General features: G+C 34.1%; 1 protein-coding gene across 1 annotated transcript; it reads left to right on the plus strand.

The window, feature by feature from the left end:
• Positions 1–2,303: 2,303 nt before the first annotated feature.
• On the plus strand, positions 2,304–6,818 carry LOC127084853 (uncharacterized). The gene is made up of 7 exons (XM_051025373.1): positions 2,304–2,913; positions 3,652–3,983; positions 4,759–5,098; positions 5,724–5,872; positions 5,985–6,078; positions 6,421–6,492; positions 6,586–6,818. The coding sequence occupies exons 1-7, from the start codon at positions 2,416–2,418 to the stop codon at positions 6,628–6,630; spliced, it is 1,530 nt and encodes a 509-aa protein (XP_050881330.1). The 5' UTR covers positions 2,304–2,415; the 3' UTR covers positions 6,631–6,818.
• The last annotated feature ends 4,116 nt before the right edge of the window (positions 6,819–10,934 follow it).

Raw genomic sequence — 10,934 nt, forward strand, 5'->3', positions numbered from 1 at the left:
GGTATACAGGTAGATGTATGATTACTTACATACTCATATGGTACGAGTATGGCCGTATGGGTGCTAATGTTGGCGCTCAAGCGGGTATGGGCTCGGGTACGAGGATGTTTTTCAACCGCAGGTATGGGTATGTGTGCTATAGAACCCAACCAAAATTCTTCTCATTGCCATCCCTAGGAGGATTCTTGTTTGCTTCCACTACTGCAACGACGATGCTGACTCTGGCATATCTAGTAGACTTGGGATTGACCATAGTAAGGGTGATTGAATTTTTGATTTTAGGATAGGAGATCGGTAGCTCAACGATCAAATATTTGAGATCATAATCTTTGACGTAAGAATTAAGGTTTCTTGTTGAAGTTTGTTGGAATCAAAAGTCGACTCCCACGGATGGTGCCACTGTTCCAAGAGAGAACAAAAAATATGATATGGATCAATGCGATTGGACTTCCGATGCGATGCACTGAGCTTTTCGATACAGATGCGTGAAAATGTACCTACAACATTAACACTCTAACATCCAAATCAATTAGTGAAAGGAAAATGGTTAGTAATGGAGATGTATTTGAATTACCTATAAACCGAAGCGCTCATCTCTTTATATATCAAATATGGTTATAACCGCTTCACATGGAATGCAAGATGTTATGCTAAGGACCGATTGAGTGATCTGGAAAGTGTGTGATACATCAAAGTCTAAGATTGTTTGTGTTGAAAAGAATGATGGTTAGCCTTTATTACGCGTGATTCTTAATAGCGTTCGCTCTTAGGCCTATCTTATTGAGTCTTATGGGTGGGCCATAATATAATTAAATATATTTTTGTCTTAACAAAATTTCAAAGTTTCATTTTTTATTTAATTTAAAATATATCTATTTACATAAATATTCTATGTTTTGTTTAATTTAAAATATATCAATTTACATAAATAGTCTACATTATTATATAAATGTGTTATAATCCAATAGTTCTTGCATGAAATGATAAGAGTATATTCCAATTTAAGCAGATGTTTTGAACTCGAACTTTGTCGTTTATTGTGGTCCTTATGACTCAAGAGATTAATTTGTGCACTTGCGCACATATGATACTCGATTTACATCACAAATGTGTCTTTAATTAATGGAAGTCTATGACACCATCTCAATATTTATTTGTCAGTGGTAATAACCACTAGAAACTCACTCTCACAATCCAGGGTTGGAACTCTGATGTTGGCGTTCAATCTATCAATATCGATATTTTGCTAGAATATTTTAAAAATAGGACCTGTCATCAAACTGGTGAGGGTCATGAGTCACTGGTCTAACCGCATGATAAAATTGGATTAAATATGATAACTCGATTGAATAAACTTGTCTTTATAAGAAGACTATATAGTTATTAAACTAGTTGAACCAAATGACTCTTATTCAAAATATCATAATTTCATAAGTTCACTATTTAAATTTAAATTCTAAACATAGTCATCACACACAACAAAATAGTACAAAATACAAATCTAAATAAATTTTGACGAAGGTATAATTGCAACATAAATTGAATAACAAAATAACTATCGCACTAATAAATTTAATTCCAATTTTTGTTATAAATAAGTTTTTGAATAAAGTCTACTTATATTTGAATTTAATTTAATTTTATTTAAAAATATTAAAACGACGTCGTTTTGTGTGAGAACAAATGCATTTAACCGTCTGATTTTTCAAAACCGTCGGTTCATTAGTTTTTATTGATTTTGGCTATTCTGACGTGTTCCTACTAATTTAATAACTTATCCGATCCAACAACCATACCAGACCGAAAACCCTATAGGTTCTCGATTCGACCAGTTCAATCAGTCGATTCGATTTTAAAACACTGACTAAATGAGTTAGAATTTGCGAAATACACCATCTCATTTTGTTTTGTTAAGTAGTAGTCTAATGACTGAAGTTCATCCGATTAAAAATAAACAAATGAGATATCGCATGCTCGAATTTACACTTTCGCATCTGATATTCCTATACAACTATCAAACGAGCTGTCTTAAAGAAAAACCATTTAAAAACTTTAACCGAAAATCATCTAAATATTTGATAAAATATGATGTTTTATTTCTTTTAGTTTAGGATTTTAAAAATCATAAGCGTTTCAATTACAATTAAATTTTTTATTTCGAAACATATAATTTAGCCATATATATTTTTTATAATTTATCTTATATTTTTAATTATAATTTCTTTTGAACTAATTTTAGTAAAAGAAATTTTTAGAATTGAAAATTAAACTATTAAAATTAGAATAGAAAAACAAAACAAAACAAAAGGCGTAACAGATACTCTAGATAGAGTAAACGATACCAGAGTAACTCTTAAAACCCTAGTTGTAAACCGGGTGACACCTTGCGGCCAAACCATAACCCACCTCTCAACAATGGCGAACGACGAACTTCAATCTCTAGATTTAGGTTACGATCCCAACTTCGTTCCCGATTCCGTCAAAACCTTCGTCGTTCATCTCTACCGCCACATCAGAGAGAAGAATGTATACGAGATCCATCAGATGTACGAAAGCTCCTTCCAATCTCTATCGGAGCGTCTTTTCAAGGACACTCCTTGGCCCTCCGTTGACGCCGTCGCTCAGTACGTCGACAACGACCACGTTTTCTGTCTTCTGTACCGTGAGATGTGGTTTCGCCACCTCTACGCTCGCCTTACTCCGACTGTTCGCCAGAGAATCGATTCGTGGGATAATTACTGTAATCTGTTCCAGGTTGTTCTTCATGGCGTAGTTAATATGCAGCTGCCGAATCAGTGGCTTTGGGATATGGTTGATGAGTTTGTTTATCAGTTTCAAAGCTTTTGTCAGTATCGGGCTAAAATGAAGAACAAAAGTGAACAGGAAATTGCTCTCTTGAGACAGTTCGATCAGGTCTATAGCTAACTAACTAGCTTTTATTTATTTATTGGGGTTAGCTGTGTATATATTTTTTTTATTGTAATTCGTTGTGTAATGATGGTTTTTGTTTTAATTTGTGTTTTTTTTATGAAATTTATTGAACTTAGGATTTGTTTGAATTGATTTATTTGAGTTTATCTACTAAGATAGCCATTTGTGAGACTGTTTGTTTGAGCTTATGAAAATAACTTATGGTCTCTACATAGCTGTTTTTAGCTTATTTTTGCAAGCTCTTCAAGTTGACTCATGAAAACAGCTGAAGTGTATGTTGGGTTTCACGTTTGGAGCTCTCATAATTGATTTTGAATGTGTAGAATTGATTCGGATGTGTTTGGTTGCTTTCAAGTAGAATTGATTATGCTTTTAACAATTGATTATACTTGAAGCTATGATTTGTAGCTTTTAAGTCTAAATGTGATTTATACACTGAAATTTATTGTTCAGCTCATTTTTGTAGGAGTTTATTTAAATATTAATCACTTTACCTTTAACTATTTTTTAGCCAAAGTCAATTTAACATAATTAGTCCGCGCAAAATGAATTTTGTTCACTGCAGAACCAAACATATGATAAAGCTTATATGAAATCAGTTTGGGTTTATTTTATTTGTGTAGTAGAAATAGCTTATACATAGCCACTTCTATGATAATTACTTGATTAAATTGTTTATCCAAAAGGGCCTTAATTATGTTGTATCTTTTGCTGTCTTAGGCTTGGAATGTTTTTGGTGTTCTGAACTTCTTGCAAGCTCTTGTTGAGAAGTCAACGATTATTCAGATACTAGAGCAAGAGAAGCTAGGGCTTGAGCAATTCACTGCAAATGATGGTTATGATTACAATGGGGGTAGCAATGTCTTGAAGGTTTTGGGTTATTTTGGTATGGTTGGCTTGCTGAGGGTTCATTGTCTCTTGGGTGATTATCATACTGGTCTCAAGTGCTTGCAACCTATTGATATCAGTCAGCCAGGTCTTTACACCATTGTTATTGGATGCCACATTACCACCATTTATCACTATGGTTTTGCAAATCTTATGCTCCGCAGGTCATTACATCCACTCCTTGCTTGCTTCTTTTCTGCATATATTATGATTTTTGTTAAGAGTCCCACATCGGATAATATATAACCTGAATATATGTTTATAAGTGGGGGCAATCCTCACTCTATCAATCGGTTTTGTAGGGTTGAGTTAGGCCCAACCACATTTCTTAAGATGGTATCAGAGTCTCGTTTAAGATCCAGTGCGCCACCTATTATGATTTCCGCTATCGGATCACCCACCATTTATTTCCACGCTCCAGATGTCCAGTCCTGGGCGTGAGGGTGTGTGTTAAGAGTTCCACATCGGACAATATATGGCCTGAACTTATGTTTATAAGTGGGGGCAATCCTCACTCTACCAACCGGTTATATAGGGTTGAGTTAGGCTAAATCACATTTCTTAACAACTTTGTTCTTAAATTAATAGCTTCATAATGTTAGTGATTCACGCATCTTTACAAATTAAAAGAAATTCACAACCTCAACCATTTGTTTATTTGAGGCAGCTTTGTTCTGTATGCATTACTTGAACGGTCGTCTCTATTGTGGTACTGTATTGCCTATGTACATGCACACAAAAAGTCGGTAGGTGTTTTTAGGTTATGAGTTACAATCAAGGATTTTAGATCTATTAGGAATTTGCAAATACTCCATTAACTCAGTCATTTAAAGGCGTAGCATCTCTATTGTAGAATTATATTTCACCATGTTTTTTTATGGGGGCTTTCTTTCTATGGGTTATATTATTACATGTCCTGAAATGTAGCCTTTTCTACAGATACGTGGAAGCAATTCGAGAATTCAACAAAATTCTCTTGTACATCTTCAAGACAAAGGTGTATCATCAGAAATCTCCTCAATATGAACAGATTTTGAAGAAGAATGAACAAATGTATGCCTTGTTGGCAATATCCCTTTCACTGTGCCCACAGAGCAGACTCGTTGATGAAACTGTGAACTCTCAGTTGCGAGAGAAGTATGGTGAAAAGATGATTAGAATGCAACGGTATGATGATGAGGCTTTTGCTATGTATGATGAGCTCTTCTCATATGCATGCCCCAAGTTTATTACCCCTTCAGCGCCCAATTTTGATGAACCTCTAGTAAATTACAACCAGGTACCCCTTTAACTCTGTCTGGTTTCTGGCCAAAGAGCATTTTGAGTGAGTGCATGGATAAAAAACTTCAAATCTGTAGTTTGCTTCAGTTAACTTTAAATTTGAATTTGAAAGTACATGTTTTCTCTTTCTCTTTATTATCAACTCAACTAATTATCTCTGCTTCTAGAGCAAATAAATGTGGTTTGGAATACCCAACCTCATTGAGCAAATAACTGCCTTATGAGAAAGAGAAAATGTTTTATTGACCTTATAGTCAGCTGAACAGTTGATGATCTGTGCTTAAATGATTTTTGACTTTTTGGAACTCAGGTTCCCTTGGATTTCATAAATGTGTTTACTACCCGAATCTTTATGGGGCAACTATTTTCTTCAGTTTTTTTCCTTACAGTTAAATGCTCGTTTATTTGTTGAAGCATGTATTGATATTCATGTTCACACATCTGATCTCATACCTCTATTGACTCGGTGAGCCTTCTATAATAATGACCTGATTTGTGGCTAACAAGGATTTGACAGTCACTCAACGTATCAGCAATAGTTGTTTAGATATGTTTTGCTCCCTTCAATTCCTCTTTTACTTTAATCAGTTTAATGTATTACTAAAAGCTACTTGTTTCACCAGGATGCCTATAGACTTCAATTGAAACTATTCCTATATGAAGCAAAGCAGCAACAGTTGTTATCAGGTCTCCGGACATTCTTGAAAGTATATTCAACTATCTCCCTCGCAAAACTTGCAAGTTACATGGAAGTAGATGAATCAACCTTAAGGTTGCAAGACTTAATTAATTTAGTATTTCCTTGGATCAATATATTATTTTGTTTATTAAATTTATATTTGAACACTTGTTTATTTATGCATTTTGATTTTGATGTTTGGCAGGACTATCTTGATGACATACAAGCACAAGACTCATGCTGTTGATACAGCTGGAAAAGTTATATCCAATGCTGATGTGGATTTCTATATTGATGATGTAAGCCTGCTTACTTTTTCCTCCTGCCTGAATCCTTTTTTCGTTGAAGGGATTCTTATTCAAAAATACAGTTCGGAAATGTTAACAGAGTTTCTGGGCCTTAGTAGTGCAAGGGCTCTTTCTTAATTGAACATTTCCTTGCTCTCAAAATCTTTATTAAACTGATGATAAAGTATGTTTGACGAGTCTAAAGTGGATTTGATAGTGCGATCATCTCTATGGACCTTTCAGAATTCATATTAGTTTTCCAAGCTTGAAGACAAAATAAATTAGGCTTTAGGAATGATATTTATTTCGAATGCTGCTGCAACAAATTTTGAATTATGTTTTCACTTACTGCAGGACACAGTTCATGTTGTGGAGTCTAAACATGCTAAACGATATGGGGATTACTTCCTGCGTCAGGTGGTTAAGGTAATGTTGCATCTCCGACCCTCCATGTTTTTTAGGTTTGTCGAGAGTTATCATTATTTCTTACATAACCATTTTCTTCTGTGTTGTTTACAGCTCGAAGGAGTGATCAATGAGATGGACAGTATAAAGCTGGAGTGAGTCGATACACTTCACACACCTTTTGGTTCCTCTCTATAATATGCTTTTACGGCGGAATTTTGTTCATGTTGTCGAAGAGGAAGGATGTAGTTAGCTTCCTACATGTGATACTAAATACTAATTTTTGAAGTTTATTTTATTTAGAGAATCAATTTACGTTTTCAAATGAGGCACATAGATTCAATGTTTCTTTTGTTTTTGTTGGTGAAATTTCATGTTTCTCTGGGGCATTTATGTTTCTGATCCCTTACTGAGCCTGCAGTTTTCTATTCCGGAGAATCAACGGAAATTTTCAAGGCTCTTAAAATATTGACAATTGTGAAAGTTAATCCGCTTCTTATTTTATTTTGTGAAATCATACCATCTAAAACACCTAAATAATTTTTATCTTGACCCGTGGTTGATTTCATAATGGACGAAATATTGGAAATTTGTTACAACATCAACCATTATAACTAAAGTATGAGAAAATGCATTTGTTTCTAGTAATTCTCTTCAATGATTTTGTAGATTTTTATTCTAGAAAAATGATTTAATACACATTCTATATAGACAATTTTAACATCTTTTTTCTTTGGTTTGAGTAATAAATAATATATATTTGAACCTGTTCTCTCTAACTTATTGAAAACTGTTTTTGAATTTAATTTCTACAAAATTATAACATTAGTGAAAGAAATGATTATTTTATGATTATTGTTTGACCCAAAAGTTGTTACTAGTCGAAATATTGGAAATTTGTTACAACATCAACCATTATAACTAAAGTATGAGAAAATGCATTTGTTTCTAGTAATTCTCTTCAATGATTTTGTAGATATTTATTCTAGAAAAATGATTTAATACACATTCTATATAGACAATTTTAACATCTTTTTTCTTTGGTTTGAGTAATAAATAATATATATTTGAACCTGTTCTCTCTAACTTATTGAAAACTGTTTTTGAATTTAATTTCTACAAAATTATAACATTAGTGAAAGAAATGATTATTTTATGATTATTGTTTGACCCAAAAGTTGTTACTAGTCGATACTCCCTCCCTTCAATATTATAATCAAATTTTATGATTCAATCTATATGATCTATTATATAAATTATGGGAGGGAGGAAGTATTGGAAATTGAAATTGATAAAACTTTTTTAGTAAGGATGGGATGATGAGTGAAAAAACATTTTTTAAATCTACGGAACATTTCAATATTCCAATAGGAATTATTTCATTACATAAGTTTCATTCTAATTTTTTTTAATTGAAATGATTCATTCTCATAATTCCACGTCATTCGAATTTTTGAATTGTCAATTTTTCTCTCTTTCTTTCTACTTATTAATTTATTTTGAGTATTTTCTTGAATTTTCTTTAAAAAATTATTTTAATTGTTCATCGTTTGAGTCGAGAAATATCGTTTATTAATTTTTGGATATTTTTTCATTTACTCATTATTAGATAAACTATTTTGAGTAGTCAAATGACTATTATTGAGTTTTCTTTGAAGAATTATTTAAATTTTTTTCTCATTTGAGAAATTATTACAACGGGTTTTTATATCATATATTACGAATGATATTTATGTCATATTTGAATGATCTTTGTTTTATCTTGGATGCGTCGTGAATCGTGATTAAGCGATAACTTTTCACAAATTTGAGTAATGTCGTGAAACGTCTTAAAGAGATCGACGTAGTCCGCGACTTGATCTAATAATTTCTTTAGTGACATTTTCAAAACTGTAAAACAACAATTTTAAGGTGCTTCGAACTATCATAGCTACTGAAGAAATTATTGGTACTTCTGTACATTTGTCTCTAACAAACCATTCAAGCTTGATGGAAGTCACTTCAAATGTTGACAATAATTTTTTTTTTAAATTTTCTTAGCCTTAAAACAGGTTGCAAACATTTTGACAGATGATATTCTCGTTGTTCCTTTTAGATCAACCACGCAAACTAACAGTAAGAAATCTATGGATTTAGATGGAAGACTTAATAGTGTTGAAGCTAAATTTGCTGCATAAATTAAAGTGAACGATTTATGGATCAAGAAAGAAATCACCTTATGAAAAAAGAATGTTTATCTTTACAAAATCATATTCCGAATGGACTCGCAAATGATTTGTATGATTATTACAATAGTTAAGATACTGTTAAACAGGTTTGGGAGACTCTAAAAAAGAAGTATGTCGTTAGCCGTTATCTAAAGTATCAAATGATATGGATGAAAGGTTCGTGGAGGCACAATGTTACAAACTTCAAAAGATTGCTTATGAGATCATCACCGAAGATATGTATTTAGATGAGCAATTTCAAATTGCTTTTAATATCGACAAATTACCCTTTAGTTTGAAAGTTTTAATTTTTTTATTTCGTCATAAAACAAAAGGGTTTTTAACAGAGAGTCTGATTATTCACTTTTGAATTGAATAAGAATCTCAAAGACAAGATAAAAAAGAAAAAGTCTTGATTATTTCAAACAAAAAGAATTTCGGTGTAGTTCTAAATCCTTGGGAAAATGATTAAAGAATCATAACCGCAATGTTCTGAACAGAATTAAGACTGAAAATCCTTCAAAGGCCCTAATTACTCCAATTGATAAGCAACAACCACCACCACAGATGTCCATTGGCAGCCAAACATTTGTACCCCTTATGAACAGTGGAGTATCCTAGAAAAATACACTCCTTAGACCGATAATCAAGTTTGTGAGCATTGTAGGGACGGAGGAAAGGGAAACACGCACAGCCAAAGACACGGAGACATGTGTAATCAGAATGTTTATGGAGAAGTTTGAAGTAAGGTGATAAGTTTCCAAGAGTAGGACTAGAGAGCCTATTAATCAAGTAGGCAGTCGTGACAAAGGCATGATCCCAAAATTTTAAGGGAAGGGTGGACTGAGCAAGTAAGGCAAGACCGGTTTCAACAATGTGACGGTGTTTGCGCTCAACTAAGCCATTTTGATGATGAGTATGGGGACAAGTAAATCGATGAATAATGCCTAGCTCTTGAAGGTACTTTGTAAAAGGTCTAAATTCACCCCCACCATCACTTTGTGCTGTTTTGATTTTGCAATTAAACTGCATTTCAACCATAGTTTTGAATTGAATGAATTGAGGCAAAGTATCAGATTTGAGCTTTGTCACATCCCTATCCCATCTAAGCCTAGTGGTGATCTCTGTCATGCATGTTGCTTGGGTAAATCTCATAGATTGCATGCACCTTTATCTAATACGGTTTATAATCATCCTTTTGAACTTGTGGTTTGTGATTTGTGGGGGCCTGCCCCTGAGAAATCCTCAGGTGGCTTCACTTATTTTTTGACATGTGTTGATGCCTACTCTAGGTTTGTGTGGGTCTTCCCTCTTAGGCTCAAATCTGATACTTTGCCTCAATTCATTCAATTCAAAACTATGGTTGAAATGCAGTTTAATTGCAAAATCAAAACAGTACAAAGTGATGGTGGGGGTGAATTTAGACCTTTTACAAAGTACCTTCAAGAGCTAGGCATTATTCATCGATTTACTTGTCCCCATACTCATCATCAAAATGGCTTAGTTGAGCGCAAACACCGTCACATTGTTGAAACCGGTCTTGCCTTACTTGCTCAGTCCACCCTTCCCTTAAAATTTTGGGATCATGCCTTTGTCACGGTTGCCTACTTGATTAATAGGCTCCCTAGTCCTACTCTTGGAAACTTATCACCTTACTTCAAACTTCTCCATAAACATCCTGATTACACATGTCTCCGTGTCTTTGGCTGTGCGTGTTTCCCTTTCCTCCGTCCCTACAATGCTCACAAACTTGATTATCGGTCTAAGGAGTGTATTTTTCTAGGATACTCCACTGTTCATAAGGGGTACAAATGTTTGGCTGCCAATGGACATCTCTATATTTCTAAGGATGTTCTTTTCCATGAAACAAGGTTTCCTTATTCCCTTTTATTTCCCACTTCCACTCCACCTTCTACTGCTGCTCCTACTTCCCCTGTTTCTGCTTCTTCATGGTTCATGGCTGAAGCTTCTCCTCATCCTCACCTTCTTAATTCTGGCAGTCCTACACCACCTCTTTCTTCTATTGCTGCTGGTGTTAGTCCTGCTTCCCCTCCCAGTCCTCTTCATACTCCTGCTGATATCAGCTCTCCACATACGCCTATTCCCTCCACTTCTTCTTCTCCTGGCCTAATTCTCTCTGATATTGCTGAATGCAGTACCATTTCTCCCTCCTCTTCTCCTGCAGAATCTTCTGTCAGCCCTGTTCCCTTACCCTTTAACCCATCCCAACCTTTTATTCATCCCCTTAACACTCAT

The sequence above is a fragment of the Lathyrus oleraceus genome, chromosome 5, assembly GCF_024323335.1.
Source record: "Lathyrus oleraceus cultivar Zhongwan6 chromosome 5, CAAS_Psat_ZW6_1.0, whole genome shotgun sequence".
NCBI lineage: Eukaryota > Viridiplantae > Streptophyta > Magnoliopsida > Fabales > Fabaceae > Lathyrus > Lathyrus oleraceus.

Coding starts and splice junctions, on each gene's coding strand:
- LOC127084853 (XM_051025373.1), top strand. CDS start 2,416: ATGGCGAACGACGAACTTCAATCTCTAGATTTAGGTTACGATCCCAAC. Junction 3,984..4,758: donor GCAAATCTTATGCTCCGCAG/GTCATTACATCC, acceptor CCTTTTCTACAG/ATACGTGGAAGCAATTCGAG. Junction 6,079..6,420: donor TGGATTTCTATATTGATGAT/GTAAGCCTGCTT, acceptor CACTTACTGCAG/GACACAGTTCATGTTGTGGA.